This window comes from Anguilla rostrata, chromosome 1 (assembly GCF_018555375.3).
Source record: "Anguilla rostrata isolate EN2019 chromosome 1, ASM1855537v3, whole genome shotgun sequence".
In the NCBI taxonomy this organism is placed as follows: domain Eukaryota; kingdom Metazoa; phylum Chordata; class Actinopteri; order Anguilliformes; family Anguillidae; genus Anguilla; species Anguilla rostrata.
In genome coordinates, this window is record NC_057933.1 from 83,074,096 (window position 1) to 83,093,246 (window position 19,151).

The 19,151-nt window shown below is 57.1% G+C and overlaps 1 protein-coding gene across 4 annotated transcripts in view; it reads right to left on the minus strand.

Annotated features, from left to right (window-relative positions):
- st14 (ST14 transmembrane serine protease matriptase) overlaps positions 1-19,151 on the minus strand; it is a 57,115-nt gene that overhangs the window by 2,815 nt on the left and 35,149 nt on the right. For 2 of the 4 annotated variants that reach the window (XM_064306203.1, XM_064306232.1), the window contains exons 5-18: positions 17,992-18,130; positions 17,789-17,819; positions 16,996-17,031; positions 16,165-16,393; positions 12,764-12,903; positions 11,443-11,546; positions 10,998-11,107; positions 9,920-10,050; positions 8,337-8,441; positions 7,914-8,021; positions 6,769-6,882; positions 6,304-6,423; positions 3,701-3,881; positions 104-372 (exon numbers count right to left, since the gene is read on the minus strand). In XM_064306203.1, the coding sequence (XP_064162273.1) occupies positions 104-372; positions 3,701-3,881; positions 6,304-6,423; positions 6,769-6,882; positions 7,914-8,021; positions 8,337-8,441; positions 9,920-10,050; positions 10,998-11,107; positions 11,443-11,546; positions 12,764-12,903; positions 16,165-16,393; positions 16,996-17,031; positions 17,789-17,819; positions 17,992-18,130 (1,817 nt within the window). Of the gene's footprint in view, positions 1-103; positions 373-3,700; positions 3,882-6,303; positions 6,424-6,768; positions 6,883-7,913; positions 8,022-8,336; positions 8,442-9,919; positions 10,051-10,997; positions 11,108-11,442; positions 11,547-12,763; positions 12,904-16,164; positions 16,394-16,995; positions 17,032-17,621; positions 17,653-17,788; positions 17,820-17,960; positions 18,131-19,151 lie in introns of all 4 variants that reach the window. The other 2 variants (XM_064306222.1, XM_064306213.1) reach the window with 2 other exon arrangements.

Below are 19,151 nucleotides of genomic sequence, written 5' to 3' on the forward strand. Positions count from 1 at the left end.
AACAAGGGTGGTGGAGTGTGGGAGGGGGAGACACGGCGATGGGGGGCGGGGTTCGGAGGGGGGGGCGGGACATCGGCGACCACGGCGTTTGGGCGACGCCCACCTCCCTCCCGTAAGGTGCCCCAGCCCGTCACCCAGCAGGGCAGGCCGGGGGGGAAGACGTGGGTGCGGTCGGGCAGGCAGATGGGGTGGATGGTGTTGGTGAACTCCAGCGGCTCGGCCAGCTCCAGCAGGGCGATGTCGTAGTCGAAGGTCATCTGGTTGTAGTCGGGGCTGTTGATGATGGTCTTCAGCTTGCGCATCTGCACGCCGTCCTGGGTGAACTGGTCGTGCATGCCGCTGTACGTCTGCCAGTTCTGTGGGTCGTGGTAGCTGCAGGGGGGGGGGGGGAGAGGATGCGTGTTTCACTGCTATGACAACAGAAGCGTATTCCAGAAAGAACACAGTAACGGACAGTGAGAGAGGGCGTTACGCTGTCGGAGATAATCGCGCTTTCGTGCGCCCGAAGCGAACGCGTTCTGGCGCTCTACGCTACGTCGCTCTGCGCTACGTCGCTCTGCGCTACGTCGCTGCGGATAAGAGCGTCTGCGAGTGAGGAACGCAGCGTAGCGCCGTAATGACACTGCGTCAGGGTGCTCCTACCCGTCAGGGTGCTCCTACCCGTCAGGACAGCGATTTCCGTAGCATGCATAAGCCCAGTCTGGTTTTTTTTTTTTTTTTTAATCGGACGCTTTTTTCCCGCTCTTCTCTGGGAACAGGCCGGTACGACAGCCAATTAGCATAAACGCGCCTAATTGCTGGGGCTGCTGGGAAACGGGCAGCCGAGGAGCCGGAGACCGCTCTCGCTCTCGCTCTCGCTCTCGCTCTCGCAAAAACGCTCCTCGGAATTCTAAACCGGGGGCCGTGAATAGCGCAGATTCGGCGTCTCCGATGCTAATGAGGACGGAGCGGGGGGGCGCGGGGGGCAGCCATTGTGCTGCGGATTTTTTTAAAACGGGGAGAGAGCCAGACGAGAGGGAAGGACGGTAATGCGCCCATCCCATAAATATGGATGTCCTTTTATCCTCCAATCAGATCCATTATCCCCTCATCGCTCTCGGCTGGGCGAGCGCGCCGCGTTTCAGCGCCCGCTGCCCCGGGACGGTAAATCTCTCACCGCTAAACAGGACCCTGCAGAGGGGCAGCGAGGGCAGCATACCAGTAAACAGGGCCCTGCAGAGGGGCAGCGAGGGCAGCAGGCTGGGGCTGCAGACACGCGCTCTCTGATGCACAGCCTGGAGACGCGAAGCTTCGCAAAACCAAAAATGGGCGTTCCACCTACGTCCGCCACCCTGTATAATGGCACCTACTGCACTTGTGTCTGCGACAAACAGCAATTAATCTAACTCCGCCCACTCTGGGTTGATGAGGCATAAGGGTTCCCTAACTCCGCCCCCTCTCTGGGGTTGATGAGGCATAATGGCAGTTCCCTAACTCCGCCCCCTCTCTGGGGTTGATGAGGCATAATGGCAGTTCCCTAACTCCGCCCACTCTGGGGTTGATGAAGCAGCATAATGGAAGTTCCCTAACTCCGCCCACTCTGGGGTTGATGATGGCATAATGGCAGTTCCCTAACTCCGCCCACTCTGGGGTTGATGATGGCATAATGGCAGTTCCCTAACTCCGCCCACTCTGGGGTTGATGAAGCGGCATAATGGCAGTTCCCTAACTCCGCCCACTCTGGGGTTGATGATGGCATAATGGCAGTTCCCTAACTCCGCCCACTCTGGGGTTGATGAAGCGGCATAACGGCAGTTCCCTAACTCCGCCCACTCTGGGGTTGACGAGGCGGCATAATGGCAGTTCCCTAACTCCGCCCACTCTGGGGTTGATGACACGGCATAATGGCAGTTCCCTAACTCCGCCCACTCTGGCGTGTAACATCGCTCAATTCGCTGAGTGAACGTTAGCAGAATCTGCGGCGGAGGCCACGGACTCACAGACAGCGCGGTCTGAGAGGCGCGTTCATCGCGGACGGCGTCCTCGCCCAGGCCTCACACAAACGGGCGTTTGATCCCGCGTACGCGCCAGCCCCCGCCCGATTTACCCCCCGCGGGTACAGCACCGCGCTCCGGGAGGAGGGGAGAAGCTTCGGAGCGGATTGAGAGGACGGGGCCGTCGCCATGACTCCATAACAGGGGAAGTGCTGCCACCTGCTGGCAGACGCTGGGAATGACACCGCCGCGCACATGAAAGAGACGGACTGAGGATTTCACCGCTGGGGGGGGGAAGCGGGGTCCTTAAAGAAGAAGAGAACCGCCGTCGAGGTCTGAGGGGGGGCTGCGGGGGATCTCAGGAGATGGCGGTTAGGCCCAGCGACGGGCGACGCGGAAGGAGAGCGGAGACGGAAAACGTTCCGTGTTCCGCGGGCAGGAACGGCGAGTGGGAACGTCCCCAAACGCCACGGAGCGCGCTTCGATCTCGCCCGCCCGTCCGCGCCGAAGAGAGGGGGAGAGAGGAGCCCAGCGAGCCCAGACCCCCACCCGTCCTCACACTGGCACCGCGTCGGGGAACGGGGACCCAAACGCAAACACCAAACATCCAGCGTTCCGCCCATTCATTCTAAAGCTCCAAATCGCCTCCAAACCGCCGCCTGCCTTTATTAAAGGAAGAGGAGACCAAAAATACAAAACAAATAAAAAAGAAAAACTAGGTGACCCCAGTTCACTGTACTCCACAAACACGGGGATCTCAGGCGGGCCGGCGGGCGCTGGAGCGTTTATGGAACATAAACAGAGAGCAGTTGAGTCGGTGCCGTCGGCTCCATTATTGTTGCCGCTGACCTTTCACTCCGGCAGTCCCACCGCAAAGAAACTGATCAAAATGGAGGGAAAATGTGAGCAGGTAAAAAACCAGGGTGTGGTCACAGGGGAGGAAAAATCAAGTGTGTACAGCACACATACGTGCACGCGCACACGCACACTCACACACGCACACACACACCCTCACGCACGCACACACGCACACGCACACACGCACGCACACACGCACACACCACTGTACATTTTTTTATTAGATACTCTTTGTTTCTGGTATGCTTTTTCTATTTTGTGATATTGTACAGAGTGTTCATCAATGTGTGTTTAATGTACGTACTTTATCAACCAATATATGCTGTTGTCATAGCAATAAAACAAATTTAAAATTGAAATGGAAAGACAGAGCGGCAGAAACAGAGAAGGAGAAAAAGAGAAGAGGCAGAAAGAGGGAGAGAAGCAGAATGAGTAACAGAGAGAGAGACGGAGAGAGAGACAGACAGAAGAAAAGCTGAGAGCTGAAGTGACAGACCCAAAGGAAGGAAGAATCAGAGAGGGATAGAGAAAGAGAGGGAGAAAGAGAGTAAGGGAGAGCGCATGAAAGAAGGTGAGAGTGAAAGACAAAGCGCGAGATCAAGGCAGTGAGAGAGAGAGAGATAGGGTGAAGGAGCAAGAAAGAGTGTGAGAGTGAGAGCTGCACTCACTCGGGGGAGAGAGAGTGAGAGAGTAAAGAGAGAGGGGGAGAGGAAGAGAGACAGTGATATAGATAGAGAGAGAGCTGCACTCACTCGGGGGAGAGTGAGGGAGAGAGTGAGAGATAAAGTGAGAGAATGAGAGGGAGGGAGAGAGAGAGAGCGAGTGAGAGATAAAGAGAGAGGGAGGGAGAGAGGGAGAGCTGCACTCACTCGGGGTTGCCGGGCTGGAAGCAGTGAGCAGCGGAGAGCAGCCAGGTCTTGGAGATGATGGAGGCGCCGCAGACGTGGCCGCTGGTCAGGAAGTGCAGGCTGACCTGCCAGGGCCACTCCCCGATGTCCGCGTTCTGGCCCCCCACAATGCGGTTGTGCTTATAGGGCCTGACGCCACAGTCTGGAGCGAGGAGGAGGAAGAGGAGGAGGAGGGGGAGGGTGAGAGAGGAGGAGGAGGGGGAGGAGGAGCAGGAAGAGGAGGGGGAGGGTGAGAGAGGAGGAGGAGGGGAGGAAGAGGAGGAGGAGGAGGGGGAGGGGGAGAGAGGAGGAAGAGGAGGAAGAGGAGGAGGAGGAGGAGGAGGAGAAAGAGGACGGAGTGGTGAGGAGGAAGAGAGATGAGAAGGACAGAAGAAATAAATAAATCAGACTCAGATTGGTTATTGAACCTCCGCGCTGCATCGAGAGCCTGCTGTCAAGCCCGAGCGGCCGAAAACAAATCAGCAGCCGCGGGAGAATGAAGCGGGGCCCGGGGGGGGGTAACTACAGCCCCCACTGAGCTGAGCGTCTGCTTTCTGTTTTAATATCAACTACCTGACACCCCAGAAACCAGGGGAGGGGCGTGAACTGCGTAATGAACTGCTTCAGTCGGTCAGTTTAGTGCCGAGCAGCATCGAGATCAGGGCCCGGGGGGCCACAGTGGAGTTCTGCTCTGGCCCAGCAGCATCGAGATCAGGGCCCGGGGGGCCACAGTGGAGTTCTGCTCTGGCCCAGCAGCATCGAGATCAGGGCCCGGGGGGGGGCCACAGTGGAGTTCTGCTCTGGCCCAGCAGCATCGAGATCAGGGCCCGGGGGCCACGGTGGAGTTCTGCTCTGCAGCATCGAGATCAGGGCCCGGGGGCACAGTGGAGTTCTGCTCTGGCCCAGCAGCATCGAGATCAGGGCCCGGGGGGGCCACAGTGGAGTTCTGCTCTGGCAAAGCAGCATCGAGCTCAGGGCCCGGGGGGCCACAGTGGAGTTCTGCTCTGGCCCAGCAGCATCGAGATCAGGGCCCGGGGGCCACAGTGGAGTTCTGCTCTGGCCCAGCAGCATCGAGATCAGGGCCCGGGGGGGCCACGGTGGAGTTCTGCTCTGGCCCAGCAGCATCGAGATCAGGGCCCGGGGGGCCACAGTGGAGTTCTGCTCTGGCCCAGCAGCATCGAGATCAGGGCCGGGGGGCCACAGTGGAGTTCTGCTCTGGCAAAGCAGCATCGAGCTCAGGGCCCGGGGGGGGGGCCACAGTGGAGTTCTGCTCTGGCCCAGCAGCATCGAGATCAGGGCCCGGGGGGGGGCACAGTGGAGTTCTGCTCTGCAGCACGAGATCAGGGCCCGGGGGCCACAGTGGAGTTCTGCTCTGGCCCAGCAGCATCGAGATCAGGGCCCGGGGGGCCACAGTGGAGTTCTGCTCTGCAGCATCGAGATTAGGGCCCGGGGGGCCACAGTGGAGTTCTGCTCTGGCCCAGCAGCATCGAGATCAGGGCCCGGGGGGCCACAGTGGAGTTCTGCTCTGCAGCATCGAGATTAGGGCCCGGGGGGCCACAGTGGAGTTCTGCTCTGGCCCAGCAGCATCTAGATCAGGGCCCGGGGGGCCACAGTGGAGTTCTGCTCTGGCCCAGCAGCATCGAGATCAGGGCCCGGGGGGCCACGGTGGAGTTCTGCTCTGGCCCAGCAGCATCGAGATCAGGGCCCGGGGGGGGGCCACGGTGGAGTTCTGCTCTGGCCCAGCAGCATCGAGATCAGGGCCCGGGGGGGCCGCAGTGGAGTTCTGCTCTGGCCCAGCAGCATCGAGATCAGGGCCCGGGGGGGGGGGGGGGGCCACAGTGGAGTTCTGCTCTGGCAAAGCAGCGGTTGTCCTGTAAATGCTCTGTTTAAGGGAAAATAAATCACTCCTTTTGCTGTTGGTAAGGTTCTCTACCAGCATCCACATGACGATAATGCGTACAACACAGCTACTGATTCACCTCAATAACACTGGGGAGCTTGTCTCCTAATCAGAGCAAATCTGCCGCTTGTCTCCGTGTTAAAAATAAAAACTCCAGGAATTAGATTTAGCCTTCCGGACAGCCCAGGGCATACCTGAGTCACACAGCAGGCTTAAAATAATGAAGCCGACGCAGTTCGCGGTTTAACATTACTGGGAGACTGGGGCAGGGAACTCTGGGAAATGTAGTCCTGAGGCTGGCGAGCGAGAGAGGGGGCTCACCGCAGTTCACGGTTTAACAGTAATGGGAGACTGGGGCAGGGAATTCTGGGAAATGTAGTCCTGAGGCTGGCGAGCGAGAGAGGGGGCTCACCGCAGTTCACGGTTTAACAGTAATGGGAGACTGGGGCAGGGAATTCTGGGAAACGTAGTTCTGAGGCCGGCGAGCGAGAGAGGGGGCTCACCGCAGTTCACGGTTTAACATTATTGGGAGACTGGGGCAGGGAACTCTGGGAAATGTAGTCCTGAGGCCGGCGAGCGAGAGAGGGGGCTCACCGCAGTTCACGGTTTAACATTATTGGGAGACTGGGGCAGGGAACTCTGGGAGATGTAGTCCTGAGGCCGGCGAGCGAGAGAGGGGGCTCACCGCAGTTCAGCTCGTCGGAGCCGTCGGCGCAGTCCTTCTCCCGGTTGCACTCCGCGTTGGCCTTGTTCACGCAGGTGCCGCTCTGGCACTTGAAGGTGAAGTCCGTGCAGGTGCCCGAGGCTGGAGGAGAAGGAGGAGGAAGAGGGAGCAGAGGAGGCGCAGAGTGAGCAGAGAGAAACGCACATCTAGTAAAACAGACTGAGCCAGTTAAATCTCAGGAACTCAGTTCAACACTGGGCGCGGGGCAGGGTGCGGGGTGGGGTCAGGCCGGGGAGGGCAGGGCGTATGGCGTCAGGGTGGGGTCAGGGGTCAGGGTGGGGTCAGGGCAGGCAGGGTGGGGTCAGGGCGGGCGGAGCGGTCAGGGCAGGGTCAGGGCGGGCGGGGCAGAGTCAGGGCGGGCGGGGCAGAGTCAGGGTGGGCGGGGCGGAGTCAGGGCGGGGGGGTCAGGGCGGGCGGGGCACTCACGCTGGCTGCAGGATGACTCATCACTGCCGTCGCTGCAGTCATTCTTGCCGTTGCACACCAGGTCCTGAGAAATGCACGAGCCGTCCTCACACTTCCACTCGTTCCCCTCACAGCCTGGGGGGGGGCAGGAGAGCAGGGGGAAGAGCGGAGGGGGAAGAGGGGAGGGACAGGAGGAAGAAAGGAAGGAAGAGGTGGGATGCCAGGTGAGCCTTAAATTCCCCTCATGGTGCAGAGAGATGGGAAATCTGTCAGCAACAGGTCTGAGCCATACATCAGCTTAGACTGACTGAACTGGGCCAGGAGAGCCAAGGAAGACACACACACACACACACACACGGGCACGCACACACACACACACACACACACGGGCACGCACACACACACACACACACACACACACACACGGGCACGACACACACGCACACACAAACACGGGCACGCACACACAAACACGGGCACGCACACACACACACGGGCACACACGCACAGGCACACAGGCGCGCACCTGGCTCATTATTGACAGGAATGTCAGTCTACTCCACACACATCAAGAATAGGGGAGCATCCTCCATGTCCAATTCAGACTATGGGGCGGGGTCACACACAGACGAGGAGGCGGGGTCACATCCAGACGAGGGGCCGGGGTCACACAGAGAGGGGGGGGGTCACACACAGACGAGGGGCGGGGTCAACACAGACGAGGGGGCGGGGTCACACCAGACGAGGGGGCGGGGTCACACACAGACGAGGGGGCGGGGTCACACACAGACGAGGGGCGGGGTCACACACAGACGAGGGGGCGGGGTCACACAGACGAGGGGGCGGGGTCACACACAGACGAGGGGGCGGGGTCACACACAGACGAGGGGGCGGGGTCACACACAGACGAGGGGGCGGGGTCACACACAGACGAGGGGGCGGGGGTCACACCAGATGAGGGGCGGGGGTCACACACAGACGAGGGGTGGGGTCACACCCGGATGGGGGTGGGGTCACACCCGGATGAGGGTGGGGTCACACATTCAGACGAGGGGGTGGGGTCACACCGGATGGGGGCGGGGTCACACACATTCAGACGAGGGGGCGGGGTCACACATTCAGATGAGGGGGCGGGGTCACACCCGGACGGGGGCGGGGCTACTCACTGCACTGCGCCTCGTCGCTGCCGTCCCCGCAGTCGTTGACGCGGTCGCACACCCAGTACCTGGGCTTGCACATTCCGTTAGCACAGGAGAACTGGTCCGCATCACAGCCTGCAGCACGGGAGAAGGATAAATGGAAGGGAAAGAGAAAGAAGGTGAAAGGGAGAGAGAGAAGGGATGGTGAGATGGACAGAGAGAAAGTTAGGGGAGAGTAAAGGAGATTAAAATGAACAGCTGGCAGTGCACCATGGGACAGCACAAAGGAGGGTCTGCCCCACTCTACAGGCTGATGGTCTCTACGCCTGCAGCCACTGCTTTTCAGTTAATGACCAGGCGGGGGGAAGGGGTCGTGGCGGGGAGGGAGGGGTCACGGGCCGGAGGTGTGGCGGTGAGGGAGGGGTCGTGTGGGGCGGGGGGTGGACTCACTGCACTGGCGCTCGTCGCTCATGTCTCCACAGTCGTTCCAGCCGTCGCACTTCAGCTCCATACTGATGCAGATACCAGAGGCACAGGCAAACTTATCAGGACAAGCTGCGTGAGAGAGGGGAGGGAGAGAGGGAGGGAGGGGGAGAGGAGAGGGAGGGAGGGGGAGGAGGAGGAGAGGGACGGGAGAGGAGGAGAGGAGAGAGAGGGAGAGGGGAGAAGAGAGGGGGAGAGGAGAGAGGGGAGGAGAGGGGAGGAGGGAGAGAGAGGACGGGGAGAGGGAGGAGAGGGAGAGAGGGAGAGGGGAGAGAGAGAGGGGGGAGGGAGAGAGGGAGGGAGAGGGGGAGGAGGGAGAGAGAGAGAGGGGGAGGGAGAGAGGGAGAGAGAGAGAGGGGGAGGGAGAGAGGAGAGAGAGAGAGAGGGGAGGGAGAGAGGGAGAGAGAGAGAGAGAGAGGGAGAGAGGGAGAGAGAGAGAGAGAGGGGGGGGAGAGAGGGAGGGAGAGGAGAGAGAGAGGGGGAGAGAAGGGGGGAGGGAGAGAGAGGGGGAGGAGGGAGAGCGAGAGAGAGAGAGAGAGAGAGGGGAGGGAGAGGAGAGAGAGGGGGGGAGGGAGAGAGGGAGAGAGAGAGGGAGGGAGGGAGGGAGAGCGAGAGAGAGAGAGAGATAGAGAGGGGGGGAGGGAGATGATGTAAGGCTCATTTTATCCATCACATCTGACAGGATGAAGGACGGCAGAGTGGGCCAGCTCCCCTTGCTCAGCAAGTCAATACTGTTCAGCAGCGACGGGCCACCGCTGGCTCCTTACAGCCAATCAGAAAAAGAATCTGCTGTACACAGATCGACCACAACGACGGGTCCAAATCAGCAAGCTGACTCCGCCCGTTACTGGCAATGGGATCCAAATCTTCCTTAAATATCACCCTGAGGCCACTTCTCAGCTCACTGCAACTTCAATATCCACTTCAGTTTGGTTACGATGCCAATGTGTTTCAAATGTCAATCAAACCAACGGTGCCCAATCATACTCCAGAAGACTCCTGATTGGTCTTATCAAGGTCTCGATTGAGGACCATGAACAGCTAATTCGTGGAATCAGGTTTGTCTTGCAGTGCCAGGCTAAAATGAAACCCTTTTCGGATAAGATCACACACCCCTGAATTAAACTGAACTTAAATCAATTCCACTCAATGACTCAAGGATAGATCAATCTGTCACTTAGGGGCTATAGTGCCATCACAAAAACAGCTGAAATGCAAACATGAAGACACACGAGACACACACACACATCGCTGTGCCGATGCAAAGTGCAGATGTAATAAATATGAATTATGAAAATATAATAACATGTGCAAGGGGCAACTTAGATATAATAGTGGGGGGGGAGCTATGAATAAGAACTGTTCTTATTCCTACATGGTGAAACCAAAATATAAAACCAAAAAAAACTTAAAAGCTGAGAATCTGCACTTCAACCACACACAGATTGTTTAATAACAAATCTAAACTTATGGAGTACAGAGCCAAATCAAGACGAAAACGTGCCCCTGTCCCAAACATTATGGAGCTCAGTACAGATGGGCGCACTCACGGTTTTTGGGGTCGTAGGCGTTGTACACTGCCATGAAGCCCTTGTCTGTGTAAGACTCGTCTGAGTGGAACTTAACCAACATTGTGTTGGTGTCGCTGGAGAGAGCCAGCGAAGACCGCTCCCCGCAGTACCTGTGAGAGACAGAGAGAGAGAGAGAGAGAGGGAGGGAGGGAGGGAGGGGGAGGGAGAGAGAGAGAGAGAGAGAGAGAGAGAGGAGGGAGGGAGGGGAGAGAGAGAGAGAGAGAGAAGAGGAAAGGAATCATAAGCAGTTCATAAACAAACGGGCCCCGTGTCGGGGGGGTTGGGGTGATTCTGCAGGAGGCGTTCAGCGTACCGGCAGACCACGGAAACACCACCAGGAAACCAGCACGGCAGGAGGACGCACAGACACTCACTCACTCACCACACCACCACTCAACTCACCACCACCACACCACTCACTCACTCACCACTCATCACACCACCATCCACACTCACACCCACTCACCACATCACTCACCCACACTCCACACACTACACACTCACACACTCACTCACACAGCACATCACCGCACACAGACACACACACACTCCACTCACACACACACACACACACACAGACTCACACAAACACACTCACACCACTCACACTACACGCCACACTCACTACCACTCACTCACTCACCACACATCACACACTCACACATCACACACTCACACTCACACACTCACACACTCACACACTCACACACTCACTCACTCACTCACTCACTCACTCACTCACTCACTCACTCACACTCTCACACTCACACACTCACACACTCACACACTCACCCTACACACACGCACACTCTCACACGCGCACACACAGACACACACACACTCACACACTCACACACACACACACACACACAGACTCACACACACACTCACACACACACTCACACTCTCACTCACACACTCTCACACGCACACACACAGACTCACACACTCACACTCACACACTCACACTCACACACTCACACACTCACCCGACACACACTCACTCACGGCGGTAAAGGGTAAGGGCGTTAGCGGCAGGTATCGGCGCGGCGCTCACTTCTTGCCCATGACCTCCACGTAGTCCTTGTTGCAGACGCGCACGTCCACGTCCGGCTCCTTCATGCGGAACATGGTGAACTTCACGCGCACCTTCTGGCCCGCGGGGACCTGAGGAAGGGGTTCCACACTCAGCTCTTTCTCTTTTTAAACGACAGGCACGCTAACGTTAACAGACTGGGCCTGAGCTCGACAGAGAAATGAGCCCCAGCATTACCCCGGATTAAAAGCAGAGGCTTGTGTGGTGATGCTTCGCTGAACAGGACGGATGCAGGAAGAGTGGAGCAGTTGATGGGGGGAGGGGGGGGTGAGGCAGATTGGGGGAGGGATGGACGGCATAGGAGATGTGGGGGGGGTGAGTTAGATTGGGGGCGGGGCATAGGAGATGTGGGGGGCGCGAGGTAGATTGGGGGCGGGGCATAGGAGATGTGGGGGGGTGCGTCTACCTGGATGGTCCAGTTGCAGTCCAGGGCTGGCGGGTAGAAGCTGGGGAAGTGCGGGGAGCTGAAGTTGCCAGACTTGGCGGAGAGCAGCCCTCCACAGCTCTTGGCTGAAAGGACAGACAGCAGAGCACAGAGCTGGGTGCGATTAGCGGGCGATTGTGCGGCCGTCGTTGCTTTATGCCTGCATTCATTATCCCGAAGTGGAGCGACTGCATGCCCTCACCATCACCCACCTGGCGTTAATGAGCAGGCTGTAACAGACAGCAGCTTAGTCATAAAGCAGCTTCATCACACGGAAGAGACAGGTTTCTCAGCCACATAAACTCACACACTGAAGCTCAACGTGGACACTGGTCAGGCTTTACAGGTTTTAGGCAGCGTCGAGGAAAAGAATTCCCCTTTGCCATTTGTCACCCAGGCGATTCATCAGAAACGGACAGGGCAGCGATCAAATGTCAACGAAAACACCGCTGGTCAACTCCGCAGTCAGAACCAGCGATGGAGAGAAGGCGGGCGTGGGCCTGGGTGGGTTACTGACAGGTACAACTCCGCAGTCAGAACCAGCGATGGAGAGAAGGCGGGCGTGGGCCTGGGTGGGTTACTGACAGGTACATCTGCAGTCAGACCCAGCGATGGAGAGAAGGCGGGCGTGGGCCTGGGTGGGTTACTGACAGGTACAACTCCGCAGCCAGACCCAGCGATGGAGAGAAGGCGGGAGGGGGCCTGGGTGGGTTACTGACAGGTACATCTGCAGGAGCAGGCAGAGCGAGCTCCACGCTACACCCTTCAGCTATACAAACTCCACGGCTAACGGACGACAAGGTGCTCGTTATGTTCTCTGAGCAGAGCTGGCCAGAGACGGACTGTCAGTACTACCCATCAACAATCCCTTACAGATGCTATTGATACAAGCAGTCAAGTCCAAAGTCCGTGTCTGCGTTTGTATTTTGTTAAATATTTCAGGACCACTGCAAGTATCCTTGTGTTCTTTGTGAGCTTGCCTGTGTGTGTGTGTGTATGTTTGTGCATGTGCATGTGTGCCTGTGTGTATGTGTGTGTGTGTGTGTGTGTGCGTACATGCCTGTGTGCGTGTGTGTGTGTGTGTGTGTGTGTGTGTGTGTGTGTGCGTACATGCCTGTGTGTGTGTGTGTGTGTGTACATGCCTGTGTGTGTGTGTGCGTGTGCCTGTGTGTGTGTGTGTGTGTGTGTGTGTGTGTGTGTGTGTGTGTCGTGTGCCTGTGTGTGTGTGTGTGCCTGTGTGTGTGTACATGCCTGTGTGTGTGTGTGTGTGTGTGCGCGCGCATCTCCAGGCTGCAGACCGTACCTGTGCTGATGGGGATGACCGTGTACTCCCCCTTGAAGCCCGGCCTCTGGATCTCGCTGTCGGAGATGAGGTTGACCAGCATGATGTTGCTGGAGGACACCACCTCCAGGGGATTTGAGGGAGGCCTCTGACCACACTGCCTGTGCAGAGGAGAGGGGCATCCACCAAAACAACCAGCACAGCCACAGATCAGGACACATCCGCAAAGAACTACCGACCCCAGCTATCATTACAACACTACATTTCAGACTTAGGAGACACCAATCCAGTGCCAGTTAAACAGATAGCACAGTTACATGCAACGCACTTGTACTGAGTCAACTCAGATTAAATACCTTACTTAAGGTTAAAAGTGCAGGCCCTAGCCAGGAATCGAATGTAAAACCTTACAGTTACAAGCCCAGTTAATTAACCATTACACTACCGCCCCATAAGCTTAAGCTTAAAGAGAAGGTTCTGAGGCAGTCCACTATCCAGGTGATTTTTACGGACGCCTTTACAACGATGGCTTCTGATAACAAGCAAGGACAAACGTTCCAGCTCATCAAACCGAATAACTCATCCATTTAATTAGCCAATTAAGGGTTCAGATAGGAGGGAAGGAAACCCTCAGGAATCAGACATGTATAACCGCAAAGGGACGGGCCGCGTGCGCTGCTAACGGGACGAGCCGCTAACGGAACGAGCCGCTAACGGAACGAGCCGCTAACGGAACGAGCCGCTAACAGAACGAGCCGCTAACGGAACGAGCCGCTAACGGAACGAGCCGCTAACGGAACGAGCCGCTAACGGAACGAGCCGCTAACGGAACGAGCCGCTAACAGAACGAGCTGCGCGCTGCTAACAGAACGAGCTGCGCGCTGCTAACGGGACGAGCCGCTAACGGGACGAGCCGCTAACAGAACGAGCTGCGCAGAGCTAACGGGACGAGCCGCTAACGGAACGAGCCACTAACGGAACGAGCCGCTAACGGGACGAGCCGCTAACAGAACGAGCCGCTAACAGAACGAGCCGCGCGCAGCTAACGGGACGAGCCGCTAACAGAACGAGCCGCGCGGCGCTAACGGGACGAGTCGCTAACAGAACGAGTCGCTAACAGAAGGAGCCGCTAACAGAACGAGCCGCTAACAGAACGAGCCGCTAACAGAACGAGCCGCTAACAGAACGAGCCGCTAACAGAACGAGCCGCTTGCGCCGCTAACAGAACGAGTCGCTAACAGAACGAGCCGCTAACAGAACGAGCCGCTAACAGAACGAGCCGCTAACAGAACGAGCCGCGCGCTGCTAACAGAACGAGCCGCTAACAGAACGAGCCGCTAACAGAACGAGCCGCTAACAGAACGAGCCGCGCGCTGCTAACAGAACGAGCCGCTAACAGAACGAGCCGCTAACAGAACGAGCCGCACGCCGTTCGGCTGCTGGAGACGTGCGGTGAGAGAGTCGCTGGGGCGGGTACACCGGCCCGCACAGCCGTCCGGCCTATCAAACGAGCCCAGCGCCGTAAATATCACAGGTCACCCACAGCGATGGGGTCGCGGAAGCGTGGATGGAGAGGGCTGGGGGGGGCGGCGTTCACCTGCCCCGGGACGCCCCTGAAAAGCAGCGCGTTATCGCTCCCATAAACCCGGAGTCACCTTGGATAAACGCATCAGCCAAACTGCTACATAAAACATTTTATGCAACGTCTGGCAACGTGCACTTGACTCCGCGCAGAGTTCGGAGCTTGAAATTGCCTCTGGCTGCACGCGAGTCACAGTCCAGGCACCGGCAGTTTGTTAAAAAATAATAAAAACATCCCCGATATCGGGGCGGCAGGTACAGACGGGCGGGCGGCCGCAGGCCGGGGACCTCGCTGATTTGAAAACAGGTCCTCTCAGAAAACTCGATCTTCAGAGAGGGTCTCCAGAAATGAAAATTCAATTATCGACGGCGCGACGGACGCGAGCGGCTAGCGCTACATTTTCAGCACCCTCCGAACCGTTCCTCATTTCCTCTTAATAGCTGCGAGACAAACAAACAAAAACTTGCGCGATTTGCTGAGATACCGAGGGTCTCTCGCCCTCCGACAGGAGGCGGCGCAGATGTAAACTGTGAAATGAACGTGCGAGAAGCGCGTCGCAGCGGCATGTGACCCTGTGGTCACGGACTCGGATCGCGGGACTGCGGAAGGAGTTCGGTCCGAGTGTGAGGCGGGAAAACACCTCCGCTGGAACAGGCTCGTTCGCCACGCCAAGCATTTCAGTATTTTTGCGACATAACACGCCACACCACACCCCTAAATAACATGCCACACCCCTGGAAGCCAGGAGTAAATATGGGCGTGTAATACGCACGCTCACCAGGGATTATAAGACAGATGTTTGCCGTTCATTTTCAACTGGACCCCTGCCATGTAGAAAGACAAGGCAGTAATGCCTGTGGCAACTATTTTCTGAACTGAACTATACCCATGTATTTGACCGTAGGTTTCCCCCTGTTCTACACCGAGAGTCCTTTGCAACTGTATGTTTTACAACAGGCTTCAGTACAACTCGTTTTAAAATCTGTAACAGATCTTTTCATTTTAAAATCTGCAGCATCGCAAAGTGCAGTGGTGAACGATGACTTCAGTATGCAGGGCAGCACCGTCTAAAATAACAAGAGAGCCCTCTTATCTGTCAGGACTCTCACAGACTCATTTACTGAAACTGCTTTTACAGTAAAGAGCTTTTAACCGTGCTGCAGCCCCTTTTACAGATGACCTGCTCCTCTTCAGCGGGGCCCTGATGAGTCCTCTTTATGCGTCTGAATCATCATTTTGACCCACTAATCATTCATTATGCTTTCCATCTTTTTACTGCAATTTTTGGAAGTGCATTTAATGGTCACGTTCTGTCCTAGCTCCGTCCCGTTCGGCCATAGCTCCGCCTTGTTTGGCCTAGCTCCTCCCCGTTCTGTCCTAGCTCCGCCCCGTTCGGCCATAGCTCCGCCTTGTTTGGCCTAGCTCCTCCCCGTTCGGTCCTAGCTCCGCCCCGTTCGGCCTAACTCCGCCTCGTTCGGCCTAGCTCCGCCCCGTTCTGCCTAGCTCCGCCTTGTTCAGCCTAGCTCCGCCCCCGTTCGGTCCTAGCCCCCCCCGTTCGGTCCTAGCTCCATCCCGTTTTGTCCTAACTCCGCCCCGTTTGGTCCTATCCCCGCCCCATTCAGTCATAGCTCCGCCCCGTTCAGTCATAGCTCCGCCCCGTTCGGTCCTAGCTCCGCCCCGTTAGGTCCTAGCTCCGCCCCGTTCGGTCCTAGCCCCGCCCCGTTCGGTCCTAGCCCCGCCCCGTTCGGTCCTAGCCCCGCCCCGTTCGGTCCTAGCCCCGCCCCGTTCGGTCCTAGCCCCGCCCCGTTCGCGTTGCGGTCGCGGTCGCCGGGGCGCTCACTTGGTGACGGCCTGGGACTCGTCGGGGCTGAGCGAGTCGTGGATGTAGACAAAGTCGTTGGAGCAGTCGTCCTCCACGTGGAAGAAGGGGAACTTCATGTGGATGGCGGTGTTGGGCGGGGCGCGGATCTGCCACTGGCAGCGCGTTTTCGGGGGGTACCGCTTGGGGTAGCCCGGCGACTCGATGGTCTGCACCTGGGCGTTGGCCTCCAGCTTGAAGAAGCACTCCTCTGGGGACACAGGAGAGGGTCAGTGCCACACATGTGACTTCACTCAGCCAATCAGCAGGTACCATGCATGGTGCCCAACCTCTGCATGAGGCAAGTCCATAATGGCGCTCCCCCCCCCCCCCCAAATGCAGTCACTTTCTGTGGACAGGATCTCTAATGCCCTCTTGCAGCACCGTGCTTACTGAACTGGGGAAATGAGCAGCACTGAAGCCCTCACTGGAGCGAGAGATAGATAGAAAGAGAGGTAGAGTGAGAGAGATAGAGTGAGAGAGGGCGAGAGAGAGAGAGAGAGAGGTAGAGTGAGAGAGATAGAGTGAGAGAGGCAGAGAGAGAGAGCGAGGGAGGGAGAGAGAGAGAGAGATAGAGTGAGAGAGAGATAGAGAGAGGTAGAGTGAGAGAGAAAGAGATAGAGAGAGCGAGAGAGCAAGGGAGGGAGAGAGCACTACGGAGAATCCTCCAGGAGATTTGGACGTCGCGGGAGACGATAAGAGGGAGGGGCCGTTCCCTCTCCCGCCCCCCGCCTGCGGCGGGTGAGACGAGGGCCGTCAGAGCACGGGGAAACATGGCGGATCAGACCGAGCGCGGGAAACACGCGTACTCACTCGCCCGCGGGTTCCTGGCCATCCTGGGGTCCGTGGCTGTGAGGAAAAACGAAAAGGACGAGGTAGGGAGGGAGAGGGAGGGGGAGAGACGGGGGGAGAGAAAGAGGGAAGGAGAGTCAGCAGGCTGATTGAAGTGATGGACGGCTGTAAAGTCCACGGCTTTATGCTTTTCTGGCAGTATTCCCCCCTGATTTAGCAGAACGGCCCTCTTAGCCTCGTTCCACTCAATGACAGGGCCATCAAATAGCGTTAGCAGCCGCGTTCAATCACCATACATCACTGCAGGCGCGCAGCCCGGGGTGGCCATCCCACACCGAGCGAGCTGACCCAGCGAGACACACCCTCACAAGCAAAAGGCAACGTCAGGGGACAGGTGACCACTAAGGGCTCCTAACACTGTATAGAAAGTAGCAACATAACCGAAATAACTAACTATATATGTGTAATACTACAACACTACTACGAACAATACTACTCTGAAAAACAACAACATAATAATAGCAACAACTATAACAATGCTACATTTCCTTAGCTGAGGGGTCCATCTAAAGTGTTGTTGTTGTTGTTGTTGTTGTGTAGTGTTGTGGAGTTTGCCCTGTGCCCCGCCCCGCGCCAGGAGCACCCACCGGAGGCAGTGATGTCCTTAATGATCAGCACCTGTGCCCCGCCCCGCGCCCCGCCCCGCCCCGCGCCAGGAGCACCCACCGGAGGCAGTGATGTCCTTAATGATCAGCACCTGTGCCCCGCGCCCGCCCCACCCGCCCCGCCCCGCGCCCGCCCCAGGAGCACCCACCGGAGGCAGTGATGTCCTTAATGATCAGCACCTGTGCCCCGCCCCGCACCCCGCCCCAGGAGCACCCACCGGAGGCCGTGATGTCCTTAATGATCAGCACCTGTGCCCCGCCCCGCGCCCCGCCCGCGCCCGCCCCGCGCCCCGCCCCGCGCCCCGCCCCAGGAGCACCCACCGGAGGCCGTGATGTCCTTAATGATCAGCACCTGGGCGCTGCGCTTGCCCTCCCGCCGAATTCCGGAGCGCAGCACCTGGATGACCCGCTCCTGCGTGAAGCGGGGCAGCTGCTCCAGGTCCGCCGCCGGCACGTCGAACTGCGTCCAGTGGTACGCCATCACCCCCTCGCTGCGCCCAGAGAGAGGACAGAACGCACCATGCTGTGAGCCCCCGGAGTGCACAACTCAGACTCCGTTCCGTTGGGTTGTTTTTTTTTTTGTTTAGTTTTTGCCGTGTCGTTAACTACGCTGACGAAGCAGGAGCGTTTAAGGAACTAAACAAGCGCAAACGACTCGGAAACAGAAACAGGGTTTTTTTTTTCCCCTAGCCTTGTAATTTAGCCAAAATCTGCTACGAGTGTCTATATTTGCTCTAGATGTAAACAAAGAAAGATAATCGGCAAGGTTTAAGCAGAGATTAATTAGACAATGGGTTCTGTGCATTCCTCAGCATTACTGTGACAACAGAACTGATCGCACTACAGAATTCTGACAACGGAAACATCAGAAGAAAAACATTCTAGCCCTGAATAAATGTGTCAAATATTCAACCATTTACAGATATAAATACATTAAAAGGTTTCACCACATCAAATGTCCATCAATTGCAGAAGGAGGCAGGTAAACTCAAACCCATAATACACACAAATTGTGTTTTCCCATAGAAAGTGACGCTTGCTCTTTGTGAACAACCTGATTTACCATATGCTTAAAATAAGCAACATATAAAACAAATGTGGTCATTTTTAAAAAATGCACACAGCAAGATGCAACTAATGTGCAGTACTTTGCCGTAAATTAGGTTCTCTACATAGCCTAGTATGGGGACACCTGACATCCAACATCTCATCCAAAATTATGGGCATTAATATGGAGTTGGTCCATCCTTTGCTCCTATAATAACCTGCACTCTTCTGGGAAGGCTTTATACTAGATGTTGGAGCATTGCTGCAGGGATTTGCTTCCATTCAGCCAGAAGAGTGTTAGTGAGGTCGAGCACTGATTGGGCCATTAGGCCTGGCTCGCAGTTGAGTTTCCAACCTATCCCCCCGGTGTTGGACGGGATTAAGGTCAGGGCTCTGTGGAGGCCAGTCAAGTTCTTCCACGCTGTTCTAGACAAAATAATTTCTATATAGACCCTGCTGAGTGCC